This window comes from Mastigoproctus giganteus, chromosome 4 (genome assembly GCF_048544385.1).
Source record: "Mastigoproctus giganteus isolate SK-2022 chromosome 4, ASM4854438v1, whole genome shotgun sequence".
Taxonomy (NCBI): Eukaryota; Metazoa; Arthropoda; class Arachnida; order Uropygi; family Thelyphonidae; genus Mastigoproctus; species Mastigoproctus giganteus.
In genome coordinates this window covers 204,594,771-204,610,574 of record NC_143578.1, presented here as the reverse complement: position 1 = coordinate 204,610,574, position 15,804 = coordinate 204,594,771, and the positions used below count along the sequence as shown (strand labels likewise).

General features: G+C 36.5%; 1 protein-coding gene across 1 annotated transcript in view; it reads right to left on the bottom strand.

Moving 5' to 3' along the window:
* Positions 1–15,804, bottom strand: part of Pbp95 (proximal sequence element A Pbp95) — a 542,864-nt gene that overhangs the window by 334,288 nt on the left and 192,772 nt on the right. The window contains exon 7 of the mRNA XM_090372002.1: positions 14,376–14,483. Coding sequence (XP_090228128.1) covers positions 14,376–14,483 — 108 coding nt within the window. The remainder of the gene's footprint in view (positions 1–14,375; positions 14,484–15,804) is intronic.

The following is a 15,804-nucleotide window of genomic DNA, read 5'->3' as shown; positions in this document are numbered from 1 at the left end:
CATATCACGAAAATTCTTTCAAACTGTTGGAACAAATTCATGAGTGAACCAACCTTGAAAAATTTCCTTATCCATCCAAGCATTTTTTTTTTTTTTTTTTTTTTCGTACCTTATAAGTCACCGGCAAATGCATAATTCCCTTCAAGGCTCATGGAAGATGGTATTTAGATAGTATATTTGCACACAAAAACTGTCACTCTTTCTTTATTTTGCTTAAAACCACTTGCACTTTTTTCTTTGCAACCTGCCAATGTTTCTTGTGGCAAATATTTCTAGTAGAGACCAGTTTTGTCAGCATTGTATTTGGTTAGCTGTAAGATTATTGTCATTAACAAGCTTCTCAAATGTCACACTGTATTCTTTAGCTGCCTGTGTCAGCAGACTGTTTTTCTCCCACAGTGTCTAATTTTCTAATTCTGTGTCTTATCTTAAATTTAGTTAATCATCCATCAGTAAAAGCAATTGTTACATCAATGCTCATTTTTTCTTTAAAATCTTTTGTTTTGGCAATAATTATTGACCCAGATATAGCCATACCTTCTGATTGTTTTAATAAAAACCACTCATGCAAGACTTTATCTAGGTTTTCTAATTTTTGCTTGTGTAAACTTTTTCTATCAGCTGTCTTATTGTTAGGTTCTGAACATGCAGCAAATTCTAAAAGTTTGTGCTTTGAATGTTTAATATCATACAATGTTGACGATCAAATGTTATGTTGTTATTTGGTTTTTAGGAGCATTAGCAACTAAGGCCATATTGCTCTGGGATATGTGGTGGTCATTCCCTGAATGACCTTTCCGCATCCTCTGTATTTGGTGGTGACAGGCTCAAACCCCGGTCTAATCAAGAAGCGTGTGCTACGAACTGCTGCTCCTTCCCACCTGGCTACGGAGGCGCCATCAAATGTTATGTTCTGCCATTAATACACTCCTACTTACGTCTTGTTCTATTTTCTTTATTATATCAAGCTTGTTACTAAGCTTTAATGTTGTTCTTTTTTTTTTCTCTGTATGAAATTTATTAACTAAAGGAGCCATAGTGAGGGGTTTTAATTAAAAATAAATGCAAAACAGCAGTATAATCCGTGATAGCAGTACAGAATTCACTTTCAAAACGGTGAACGTAAACAAATACAGTAATCACGTGACTTGCTGCTTTCTTTTTTTGGCACTGAAAGACATCTGCACTGTACGTAAACACCCAATTTCAATGTGCCATTAACTCAAATGTTTCGTTATTTGGGATGCCATTATTTTGACAGTTTACTATATTAACTTCAAAGATGCAGTTTATAAATGGTTTGTGCATAACGTGTGTCTAGTGCTGAAGTGATTTCAGCTGTTAAAAAGCTAGCTGAATGCATTAGGCTGAAGGTTCACCCGTATTTCAACTTCAGCTTCTTAGCTTTGATTCTGAATGCAGTTTTTTCAAGCACCACCATACAGTCACAAGAAATTGTCTTTTATTGATTATGTACTATGTATCAACCAAAAAAGTCAATAAATAAAAGCTTGTTTTTCATTGTTTAACTGTATTTCAGTGTTTCTGTATACATAACTATTTAAGTTGCCAATTATGTAGGATAAAATTGGTCTAAAAAATTTTAATTTCGCAGATATTCTGCAATAACAGCCATGCACTTTTTCCTATTAGTTTGTAAAATCAAGAGTTTACTGTATTACACAAGGAGCAGATATGCTGGATTGTGTTGGCTGGCAGAGTGAGAGAAAACACATGTAAAGGCTTCCCCTTCATTTCAGATTTTTTTTTAACTGTTCTGCTATAGTCACACTTTTGTTCCCTTCATCTTGGGTTAAGAACATGACTTGAGACCATTGCAAATCACTTTTGTGCTCAATAATCCTGAACTAATGTGTTTTCAAATACTGCATGTTTCAGAATTTTCTGTGCATACTATAAAATAAAAAGGAATACTGTGAATTTTAATCAATCTTTCATTTTCTATCACTTTCTGCCACTTTTCTACAAATTATCTTTATACAATTCCTTTAGCTTCGAAGAAAAATATGAGGACAGGGTGCATTCAATTAGCCATAAAACTTTTAAATTCTTTTCCATCAAGACAGCATTACAGACATGAGTAAGTAGTAATTTAACATTGTAAGGAAGGTTTGTGTGAAATTTTTTTAAATTCACAGCTAAGCCTTCCTGAGATGAAGATCACCTCTTGGCTGAGGCAGAACAGATTTTCCAGAATAAACTCACTGTCAACAATGCTTAATATTGGGAAAAAGCATCCATTTCTCATGCCAATAATGGGTCAATTTAAAAACAGCTCTTGAAATTCACAAGAATGCAATAAAATGCAATATTTACCTGATCGCTAAGATTGTCTGGGGGGCAATGTACATGAATCCGCTTTACATGTTTTGACATTTTTCTTGCCATTGCAAGTACAAACGAATAGTGAAACGGGATGAACTCAGTTTCTTGGCAAGTCCATCAACAGTTACAGCAGTTTCAAGTGTGACTGTCAGCAGGTCATTATCGAATTAATCAGATCATCAGCACAAACAGACTTCATCAATTAAACTTCAGTCATCAGAAGTGAACTTCTGAAATCACCATTGGTATTTCTTTGCATTCAGAGCCTCCTTGCCCTACAAGCTGAATGTTATTCATGGCTGCAGTTATATTATCTCTTTTCTTAAATTTGTAAAACATTATGTTCCAATAGTTCCATCTTGTTTTAACATCTGAAAAAAATGGAGCACTGTTAACTCATTATAACCTACACACAGAATAATATGACAAATGTAGAAAATCAGCATATAAATATTCTATGTGATTTATTTTATACATCATCTGTCTTGCACAAATACATGCATAAAATAAGACAAAAGTCTGTCAACAGAAAAAAAAAAAAAAAAAAACAAGATATTACTTACACGACAAACGTGTGTGCGCGCACATGTGCATGCGTGCACAGGTATATCTCACTGATCATGGAGCTTGGGGAGTAACAAACCCACATAAAAGGTAAATGCTAAAATAAATGGCAAAAGATGGGTTACCTTCCTAGTGAGTTGAAAAACACAAACACTTAATTTTTAAACAGAAATACGAAACATCAGTATGGCGAGTTGTACGTATATAAAGAACTCTTGTACGAGTTGTCTTGCAATGAATTGACATGATCCTAATGCCAATTGCTCCAACTTATACAACAATCATATATATGGTTACAGCATTTGTAGAAGAAAAAGAAAAATTTACCTTAAATATGATACATAGAACACTTTCTAATGACACTCTCCAGCAAATAAACAAAAATAAAATTAATGCAAAATGATTACAGTAATAAAATTATTTAAAAAAAAAAATTTTTTTTTAAATTTAAAAAAATTCAATGCAAATTTTGAAAAAAAGGAATGAAAGTCTTTTTTTCAAAATTTGCATTGAATTTTTTTAAAATAATTTTATTACTGTAATCATTTTGCGTTAATTTTATTTTCAATTATTTGACGGAGAGTGTCATTACGAAGTGAGCTAGGTATCATATTGAGGTAAATTTCTCTTATTCTTCAACAAATTTTGAAATACAACATAGAATGTATTGCACAGTGTAGCTCTGTTTTATACTAATCATATGGTTGCAGCATAAAAGGCTTTACTGATATCTAAATAGATGATGTAAAAATTATTCTTTACATCATTTGTGGCAAATATACCTTTGAGACAACATGATAGTAGCTAATCAGATTGGTGAAGCCATCTCTCTCCCTTTAACTCCATTCTGTGACTGCTTTGTGGCTCCAGTGCTAGCAAGACCACTCTTGCATTGCTTCTTTAGCTATTGATTCTATCATTTTTTCTGGTGCAGAGGTAAACTTACAGATATGTAGTTATCCAACACGCCCTTTGAGCCATCCTTGTGAATAGGAAATACATTTTCAGATCTCTAATCTGCAGTTATTTGTGAATCAAAGGACTCTCACTATGATGGCTTAAGGTTTAATTAGCTCTTATTCATTCAATATTTTAATAACTATTTAGATTCTATCAGCCCCGGGTGCTTTTTTTCACTTTTAGTTGCAGAAAATTCTCTTCTGCCTTACTTTCAGTGATTATAAAATCATTTAACTTAAAATCGGTACTAGACAGACTCCTGTAAATCTTGTGAATCTTGCATAAACGTAGATGCAAAATATTTATTCTCACACTGAAATGGTAGATTTTCACATTGAAATTAACAGAACTGATCTGCAAAATATTTATTTCTTTAACTTTAATCCTACCAATGTCCTGGAAAGTTTTCTTCTTCTTTTTTTTTTTTCATGAAATTCATCTGTTTAAATTTAGTTCATAAAAACTTCTTTGAATAGCATTAATGGATAAAGAATTGGTTTTCCAAATACAATTATATTTAAATTAAAGTTAAATGATATTTAATTTAATGCTTCCCATAGTTTGCAGTTTTGCAACTTGTTAACAATAAATTTTTGAAGCTAGTAAGCTTCTGCCTGCCATAAAGAAAGATACTTTGGCTTTCAGAGATCATGGCAGAAGTTACCTGGCCACAAAACTAAATCAGCAATTTAACAAATTTATTCATGAAATAATACAGTGTCTGCTATGAGTGTATTAAACATTTGCACTTCATTGGATTGTATCAACAAATAAATCACCATATGTACACATATACTAATATCCTGTGTATAAAACAGCTCATGTTAAAGTTTTATCAAATCAATTTGTTTTAATATTCACAGCATATTGCACCTTTACTTTTCTCTCATTGGTCTATTAAAATTGTAATTGACAAGGAAGTTATTAATCTACTGACAGGAAAGAACAATATTTTGTCTCAAGCCACAAAGCAAGCTAGGAGTTAAATCAGTGGTTTTCAACCTTTTTTTAATAACGGCACCCCTACTCAATTTTCTGCTTGTTAGATCCGATTCTGTGTGTGTGTGTGTGTGTGTGTGTGTGTTAAAAACTGTAACTATTATCAACCCACTGCAGGATGGAAGTCTCCTCAGCAATTCATGTTGAGGGAACTGGACCATAATCTGCCACGCTTCTGCCTCAGGGGCTTGAACCCCGGTTCAAGCCCCTGACTGTTAAATTGACACGTTCCTTGAGCTTGAACCAGGGTTCAAGCTCAAGGAGCGTGTGCTACTGCACTTCTGCCCCTGACCACTGAGCTACGGACGCCTTATATATATTTAAAATATTAAAAAATATATATGTTATACGAGTAATTACAATAATATAATAATAAAAATTACATTTCGTAATACAAATTATATATATATACAGTATATAATTTTATTCTTTATATAGAGGTACTAAGTAAACATCAATTACAGATCACCACAAAATTAAAAAGATACTGTACACCTTTTATAATGAAATAAACAAATAAATTTTAAAAAATAATAAGTTTAAGTAACTTAAACCCAAATTACATGGCACCCCTGAAATGTTGTTGTGGCACTCTAAGGTGCTGCAGCACCCCGGTTGAAAACCACTCAGTTAAATACTAAATTTATTTTCTTTGAAAAGAGTACATCTTTAATTATATTAGTTTTTAATAAACATATTAAAGACTTATAAAACTTATCTCTTATTAATCTTCACTGCTTTCTAAATTCAGAGAGAGCCTCATCTCTGAGCCAAAATACATATATATTGCATTGGAAATGAAAACTTCAGAATTATTTATTTATATTTTTCTTTAAAGGTTACCCAAACGATCATAGCAAACTATTCTCAGATGTTTAGTATTAGCATTGGCAGAGGCTTACGATGCAAGAAAGGAAGCTTATGTAGCATCAGCAAATAAAAAAAAAAAAAAAAACCTCTCATTTCACCTGTTCATTCATTCCAAATGCCTGCCCAGCTCAGCCTTAAATTTATTTAGGCCATAAACTTCCACAACAAGAGATGGAAGTTTGTTCCACCAATCAACTACCCGCTGGCTAAAGGCGAATTTACATACAGCTATTCTACAACTGTCTTTCCTCAATTTTAACCTATGCCCCTTCAGGATCGTAATATGAGCAAGATGAAGAATCCCATCAACATTCAGCTTGCTCAACCCATTTAAGGCCTTATAAACCTTAATCAGATCACCTCGCATGTGCCTACTCTCCAGGTACTGCAATTTGTAGAATTTAAGCCTTTCTTTGTAAGAGCGTTCCTTTGTTCCACTCACTAATCTTGTTGCTCTTCTTTCCTTCTTGAAATGAGGCCTCCAGACCTGTACACAGTACCCAAGGTGTGGCCTGACCATTGCCTTGTACAACAGGATAATCATCTCCCTGTCCCTGCTAGAAAAACTCCTATATATCATTGATAAGATTCCATGACCAGCCCTAGATGCCTGTCTGCACTGCTCAGAGAACTTCATATCTGACTGCACAATTACCACCTGGTCTTTTTCACTTTCTGAGTTAAACCACTGAGTTAAATACTAAATTTATTTTCTTTGAAAAAGAGTACATCTTTAATTATATTAGTAATACCACACAGTTGGTACGTTACTCTTCAGTTATTGCTACACATATGCAGTACTTTGCATTTGTTAATGTTAAACTTCAGTTGCCACTTCTCAGCCCATTTTGCCCAACTTGTCTAGATACAGTTGGAGAAGCGTACTATCATTAACAACTTTTACAACCTATGTATCATCTGCAAACTTGAACATTGAGCCTGGCACCGAACCCTGGGGAACTCCACTATAACATTCGTCCATGAAGAGAAGTTTCCATTGATTACCACTCTCTGTCGTCTCTCATTCAACCATCCCTTTATCCATTGTAGCAACTTACCCTTAATATCATACCACTCCAATTTGTACAGCAGTCTTCCATGTGCAACACTATCAAAAGCTTTCCTGGAATCCAAGTATATGATATCAAAATTATTTTTGCATCCAGTCCATTTGTGACCACATCACAGTATCCAATCAAATTGGTAAAACAAGATCTCCCTTTAACAAACCCATGCTGTTCTTAACTATTATTGCAGCCTTGCCTAGATGTTCCTCCAATGCTTCTTTAACCAGTGATTCCATTATTTTCCTCAGAACACAAGTTAAACTAACAGGTCTATAGTTACTTGTGTCACCTTTTGAACCCCCTTTGTGAATTAGTGATAAATTTGCATACTACCAGTCTGTGGCGACCTCCCATGAGTCCAAGGAAGCTCTCATAATTATGGCTATGGGTTTACTCACTTCCTTTGCTGCCTCCTTTAATAAAACTGGATAGATCCCGTCCACCCTAAGTGGCTTCCTCATATTTAACTTCAACAATTTCTACTCCATTTTGCTCTCAGTTATTCCAGAATCACTTAGCGTCCTGTTAGAGTTTGATAAACTTCTGGCATTCCCCTCGTTGTATAACTCCTGATGTGTGAAGCTAGAGAATCTTGTAATAACTGAGAGTAAAGTGGAGGAGAAATTGTTGAAGATAAACACAAGAAAGGCACCCGGGGTGGATGGGATCTATCCAGTTATATTAAAGGAGGCAGCAGAGGAAGTAAGCAAACCCTTAGCCATAATTATGAGAGCTTCCTTGGACTCAGGGGAGGTACCCACAGACTGGAGATGTGCAAATGTCACCCCAATTCACAAAGGAGGATCAAAGGCTGACACAAGCAATTATAGACCTGTGAGTTTAACTTCTGTTCCAGGAAAATTAATGGAGGCACTAGTTAAAGAAGCACTGCAGGATCCTTTAGACAAGACTTCAGTTATAGCTCGGATACAGCATGGTTTTGTTAAGGGGAAGTCTTGCCTGACCAATTTGATTGGATACTATGATGCAGTCACAAAGGAACTGGATGCAGGGAATAACTTTGATATTATATACTTGGATCTTAGAAAGGCTTTTGATACGTTGCACATGGAAGACTGCTGCACAAATTGGAGCAGGAGGCAAATTGCTGCTGTGTATAAAGGGGTGGCTGAGGGGGAGAAGACAGAGAGTGGTAAGCAATGGACACTGCTCATCGTGGACTAATGTTATTAGTGGAGTCCCTCAGGGCTCAGTGTTGGGTCCATTATTGTTTTCTGTATTCATAAATGATATTGATGATGGTATATCAAGCTTAATGTCGAAGTTTGCAGACGATACAAAGGTAGGCAGGGTTGTCAAGGACACTACTGACACTATGCTGCTGCAACAGGATCTGGAAAGGTTGAGCAGATGGGCTGAGAGGTGGCAAATAAAGTTTAACATTGACAAATGTAAAGTACTACACATGGGTAACAGCAACCCCAGAGCAACGTATCAACTCTGTGGTACTACACTGACAGTGGTAGAGAATGAAAGGGACCTGGGGGTGGTTGTGCAGGCAGATATGAAGTTCTCTGAGCAGTGCAGACGGGCGGCAAGAGTAGCTCATGGTGTATTGTCAATGATATATAGGAATTTTTCTAGCAGGGATAAGGAGGTGATTATTCCCTTGTATAAGGCAATGGTCAGGCCACACCTAGAGTACTGTATACAGGTCTGGAGGCCTTATTTCAAGAAGGATGTAGAGCTGCTGGAACGAGTACAGAGAAGGGCAACAAGATCAGTGAATGGAACAAAGGGGTGCTCTTATGAAGAAAGGCTTAAGTTTTGCAAATTACAGTGTCTGGAGACTAGGCACCAGCGAGGTGATCTGATAGAGGTGTATAAAGCATTGAATGGTTTGAGCATGCCCAATGCTGATGGGATTTTTCCTCTCGCTCAGAATAATCACCTGAGAGGGCATAAATTCAAATTGAGGAAAGACAGATGTAGGATAGACGTGTGGAAATTTGCCTTTAGCCAGCGAGTGGTTGGTTGGTGGAACAGACTTCCATCCCTTGTAGTGGAAGTTGATAGCCTAAATAAGTTTAAGGCTCAGCTGGACAGGTATTTTGAATGAACAGAGGGGTGAAGTGGAAGTGGGGTTTTTTTTTTTTTTTTTGGCTGATGCTGCATAAGCTTGCTTTCTTGCATCAAATGCCTCTGCTAATGCTAATGCTAACTACCTGAGCATGATCATCCATAGTCAACCCATCTATGTTAAATGGACCAATCTGATTCCTTCCTTTCCTTCTAGGGTTCACATAAGTAAAGAACTCTTTGCCGTTTTTCTTTGCATCCTTTGCCAGAGATTTCTCGTAATCTGCCTTCGCCTGCCTAACCTTTGTGACTTGATTACATAATAGTTTGGCACCTCCATACCAGGTGGACAGGAGCAGCAGTGCATAACACATGCGTCTTGATTAGACCGGGGTTCGAGCCAGTGACCACCAAATACGGAGGATGCGGAAAGGTCAGGGAATGACCACTGCATATCCCTGGAGCAATATGGCCTTAGTTCCTAATGCTCCTAAAAACCAAATAACAAGCAAACATAATAGCTTATATCTGCCTTGGGCTTCTGCGTCACCTGATAATTTATATGCATCCCATACATTTTTCTTCTCTGCCACAAGCCTCATTCATTCATCTGACATCCATTTTGGTCTCAACCTTGAACAGTATTTCTTACTTGGAATGAAAACCTAGTAGCCTCCAAGAATAAGTCCCTGAAGGTTTCTCATTTAGAATTCAACGTTGGTAACATCATCAGTTGATCCTTCTGTACACAATTTAAAAACTGTCTAAGACCACTGTAGTCACCTTTACAAAAGCAAAAAACTTCACCTTGATGGTAGCTACATCTTTAAGTAAATCCAACATCATTACACTGTGATCACTGTCACCCAGTGGTTCCTTTATTTGAAAATTCTTAATGCATGAATAATCACTGCTGATTATCAGATGAAGAGTATTACTCCCTCTGGTAGCCTCTCAAACATGTTGCTGTAGAAAACAATTCTCCAATAAATCCACAAAAGTCTTGATAGCGTGCAAGTGACCAATCCAATCCACAAGTTCCAGTCAATATCTAGAAAGTTAAAATCTCCCATTACAGGACATTCTGATTTACTGGCCCACTATTTCTCTGCACAATTGCTTGTTATTCTCATTAGATTCATTAGGCCTATGACACACACCTACTCCATTTTCCCTTTCCCAGTGCTTATGTCACACCGAACTGACTCAACACTGCATTGTCCACCAATGTCAATTGGATGCACTTCCTTAGATTTTGTGTTTCTTAACTAACAGCCCTCTTCCCTTTCTGTCCTGTTTATCCTTTCTGTACACATTGTACACCCCAAATTCTAATTCTGCACTGCTTATATCTGTGTGACACCTTGTCTTTGATATCCCAATAATATCCGCCTTTGATGCCTTGACCAGCACTTCAAACACATCAAATTTATTAACCATACTCCTTGCATTGGTGTACATGCAACTATACATGCCGCTGTTTGTACTCTTAGTTACCCTAACACAGCCCATGTATTTATTTGTTCCACTATGATTCCAACTGTCCTGGAAATCTCCATTGCCTTGCTTTCCGTGCTTCTGCTCATTCTAATGGAAGCAGTGCAACAATCACTTTTACCTCTATCTGCAGCTATTGTTAATCTTTTAGTCTGTGTATCCTCCCAAGCTAGCAGTTTTCCATACCACCTAACATTGCCTCCATAGCATCAGCAAATATTCTTGATCCCTTTCTATTTAAGTGTTACCCCATCCCTGTAGAAGCAGTCTCTCCTGTCTACAAGCATAGACCATGATAAAAAAAAGTCTACCCCATTAGCCTTGCACAATCTCTCCAGTGCCGAATTGACAGACAAGGCCCTCATCATATACTCCTTCCTGTCGTGTCTGGGCAGAATTGCAGATACTTTAACATTCAACTCTAACTCGGATTTTTTTTTTAAACATTGACCTGTACTTGTTGAGTAAATATGCAGATCTCTTACTCTTAATGCCATTAGTTCTTCCAATGTGTACAACAATATCATCTTTTGTGCCCTTAAAAGATGATATCTGCTCTACAACGTCATCAACGTTTGCCCACAACCCAAAATTTGAAATAAAATTTTACAAAAACTAAATAACACAAACACATACTTACACGTAGAAAAACCATTTTAGACTTTGCATAATATAAAATACAAGAATTTTGAAACACACACACGCGATCGTATTCTACAATTGAAAAACAAGAAAAACTATAAATGTGTCTTGAATGTCTATTTCCAAGAAATTATAAAATTGTGTAAAATGTTTTTATGCTCAAATTTATGTTGTATAGTTATGAAAAATGGACTTTAAAACAACATCAACACAAAAATAGCATTGTTCTACTATAGGAATCAAACCATCATACCAATTACTCAGTTTGAGTAACAAGTATTGGCGGAGGTGGACTCGGTCAAACATTCTTGCTGGGGAAAACTTGTAGTGGCCTTATACCGGTGGTCATGGCCATATTGTGAGGAAGTGGGTGTGGAGTGGGGACATTTAAACCAAGTAGGTATAATAATTCACAGATAGGGAGATACATAATTTATAAAATAGAAAAGAAAATATGTTCTGTTACTTTAGTTTAAAAATTTATGCCAAAATATTTCATAGTGATTTATCTTTTATCACAATTTCATTTCTTTGTTTTTAATTTTCATAAGTATGTCTTTTTCAAAATTCATGAGGATAATACTTTCTAACTTGGTGGGGCATGGAACTGCGCTACCAGTTTAATATGTACTTTAGTTTCGAAAATGATCTCTCAAATGATTTGGAAAATGCTTAGTAGACAAAGTAAAAATTGTTTTATATGCTTCATATAAATAATTATATGACATACTATATAAATGCTATAAATATATTCCTGTACAAATTGAAGTAGTATGGCATTATGGGCAAGTTGCAGGATGGTCGAGTGGGAGAAGACAGCGAGTGTGATCAATGGACACTGCTCTTCATGGACTAACGTTATTAGTGGAGTCCACCAGGGTTCGGTGTTGGGCCCATTGTTGTTTTCTGTATTTATCAATGATACTGATATCTAAATTTGTTGTCTAATTTTGCTGCAAACTGCAAATGTCAAAGAACAAATACTTTGTGTTCTACAAGTATCTGCTACCACAAATACTAGAAGGCTTGTACAAATCTTTCATTTGCAAGCATAATGATGATATTACATGAATAGCAATTGTATCCATTTCACAGTGAACTGAAAAATACAAATTACAAGAATTTTTGCCATAAGATATGAATAAATACACAAAATGTTTTCAGTGGCAGATGTTGAAATGTGCATGTAATCCTCAATTTATCAGCCATGTTTTAGTAACAGATGAATCATGTTTTTCAAGAAATGGAATTCTCAACTCTCGAAACACTCATATCTAGGATGAAGAAAACCTACAAAGCAATTGTCAGTAATGGTTATCAATGATCAGTTTGACTGTGTTGCTGAATGATAAACCAAATTTTCCAACAGATAAAATAGTGCAACTCCTAAGACCAACAAAATCGGCCACAAAGTGAAAAGCGATAAAAATCATAACCCCCTTGATGATCAAACACAGGCATTTTCCACACAGTGTGAAAGAAGAGTGTTCATAACCAAAGGCATTTTCCACACAGTGTGAAAGAAGTGTGTTCATAACCAATGTGCTAGCCATGCAGCTGCTCACTACTAGGAATCATGCTCTGGAAGATGTTAGCATTAGCATTAGCAGAGGCATATGATGCAAGAAAACAAGCTTATTTAGCATCAGCCAAAAAAAAAAAAAAAAAAAAAAAAACGCCACTCCCATTTCACCCCTCCGTTCGCTCGAAATACCTGTCCAGTTGAGCCTTAAATTTGTTTAGGCTATCAACTTCAACAACAAGTGATGGAAGTCGGTTCCACCAACCAACCACCCACCGGCCAAAGGCAAATTTCCGCACATCTATCCGACATCCGTCCTTCCTCAATTTGAATTCATGCCCTCTGAGCTGATTATTCTGAGCAAGATGAAGAATCCCATTGGCATTAAGCATGCTCAAACCATTCAAAGCCTTAAACACCTCTATCAGATCACCTCGCCGGTGCCTAGTCTCCAAACTCTGTAATTTGCAAAACTTAAGCCTTTCTTCGTAAGAGCAACCCTTTGTTCCATTCACTAATCTTGTTGCCCTTCTCTGTACCCGTTCCAGCAGCTCTACATCCTTCTTGAAATGAGGCCTCCAGACCTGTATACAGTACTCAAGATGTGGCCTAACCATTGCCTTATACAAGGGAATAATCACCTCCTTATCCCTGCTAGAAAAATTCCTGTATATCATTGACAAGACACCATGAGCTACTCTTGCAGCTCGTCTGCACTGCTCAGAGAACTTTATATCTGCCTGCACAATTACCCCCAGGTCCTTTTCATTCTCCACCACTGTCAGTGTAGTACCGCAGAGTTGATACGTTGCTCTGGGGTTACTGCTTCCCATATGTAGTACTTTACATTTGTCAATGTTAAACTTCATTTGCCACCTCTCAGCCCATCTGTTCAACCGTTCCAGATCCTGTTGCAGCAGCATAGCGTCAGTGGTGTCCTTAACAACCCTGCCTACCTTTGTATCATCTGCAAACTTGGACATTAAACTTGATATCCCATCATCAATATCATTCATAAACACCGAAAACAACAACGGATCCAACACTGAACCCTGAGGAACTCCACTAATAACATTAGTCCACGTTGAGCAGTGTCCATTGATTACCACTCTCTGTCTTCTGCCATTCAACCATCCCCTTATCCATAGCAGCAATTTGCCTCCAATGCCACACTGCTCCAGTTTGTGCAGCAGTCTTCCATGTGCAACAGTATCAAAAGCCTTTCTAAGATCCAAATATATAATATCAAAGTTATTCCCTGCATCCAGTTCTTTTGTGACTACATCATAGTATCCAATCAAATTGGTCAGGCAAGACCTGCCCTTAACAAAACCATGCTGCGTCTGAGCTATAACTGAATTGTTGTCTAGATGATCCTGCAGTCCTTCTTTAACCAGTGCCTCCATTAATTTACCTGGAACAGAAGTTAAACTAACAGGTCTATAATTACTTGTGTCAGCCTTTGATCCTCCTTTGTGAATTGGGGTTACATTTGCACATCTCCAGTCTATGGGTACCTCCCCTGAGTCCAAAGAAGCTGTCATAATTATGGTTAGGGGTTTGTTAACTTCCTTTGCTGCCTCCTTTAATATAACTGGTTAGATCCCATCCACCCCAGGTGCCGTTTTTATGTTTATCCTCAACAATCTCTCCTCCACTTTCCTCTCAGTTATTACAAAATCATCCAGCTCACTGCCAATGTTTACTTTACCTACATCATTCTCCTGCCCGAATAACTCCTCATGCGTGAATGTAGATGTTTTGGCAGTATGAAGTGATAAATAAAAAGGAAATGAAGTTATACAAAATTACAAAGGCAGAAAGAAGAAAAAATCATAGAAATTTATACCATATATATACATACTTACTTGATATTATCTATCTTTTTTTCCGTGTCTTCTAATTTGCGTTCAATTTCTTCAGCTTCTTCAGGAGTAAATATATTTTTTGCTAACTTTTCACAAAGCAGTTCTTTCCTATAATATATAATGAAATATGTCAGGTTTTTAAAATGCACAATGATCACACCAAAATGATAAAAAAAAAAAATGTTTTTATAAAACAGAATATGTAAAAACTAAACATTTCAAAGAAATAATCTTGGAAGCTACTAGGCTTTTCATACAAACTAAGAAATATTGTTCAAGATTTAGGCCTAAATGGATATCAGATGAACTAATTAGACTTGTGGCAGAGAAGAAAAATGCATGGAATACATATAAATTAACAGGTGACACAGAAGCCTATGATAGATATAAGCTGGTCTGTAACCGGGTCACAAAGGAGGTTGGGCAGGCGGGGGTGAATTACGAGAGATCTTTGGTAAAGGATGCAAAGAAAAACAGCAGAGGGGTCTAGACAAACATTTGGAGCGAGCGGATGGGTGAAATGAGAAGGGTGGTTGTGTGTGTGTGTGTTTTTTGGCTGATGCTATATAAGCTTTATAAGCTTGCTTTCTTGCATCATGTGCCCTTGCTAATGCTAAAAATGCTAAATGCTATTTTTAAAAATGTCTACTTTTTTCTTTTTATACCCTAAAACTGGATAATTTCAATTTGGTCCAAAATTCAATCTATGAGTAGCTATTAGATGATGAATTGGTTCTCCAAATACAATTAATTTTAAGTCAAAGTAAAAAAATATTTGATATAATCAAATAATCCTGATGTAGCGAAGTGGTCAACCTGGAAATGGAGTAGTATGCATGTTTGGGGACCTCCAACAACAGTACAGAGTTGCCACTTGTCACTCATTTTGAGATTTCTGGGTTTGATTCCAGTCAATAACAGGAGGAATTTCTAAAAGACTCTTCAATCAAAGCTGCAGTTAACTGATTTCTAGCAAAAGATATAGAGTTTCTCCTCATGGGTTATTCAGGTATAATTTTTTATAGTTGTTCAAGTATAGTTTTTCATTCTACATAACATGCAAAGCAGCCCACAAACCTCAACAAACAAAATGCACAATGTGGACCACATTGGCACAAATGACCTGGACCACATTGGCACAATGTGGTCCAGGTCATTTGTGTGCCTAAAACCCAGCCAAAAAGAGTACATTTAAGTTGACCATGGTTCAAGCCTACATTACTGATAAATATGGTTAATGATAATATTTTGAGAAAAATAGCACTACACTGCATTGCAATTTGTCATTATTGACTGCAGACCACAATGTCCCAGTTAAGGACATTGTGGTCTGCAGTATTTTTTAAAAGGGGTAAGCCCAACCAGAGGTTGGGCTTACCCCTTTTAAAAAAAACTGTTTATACATGAGTCAACCTAAGGTAATTAACAT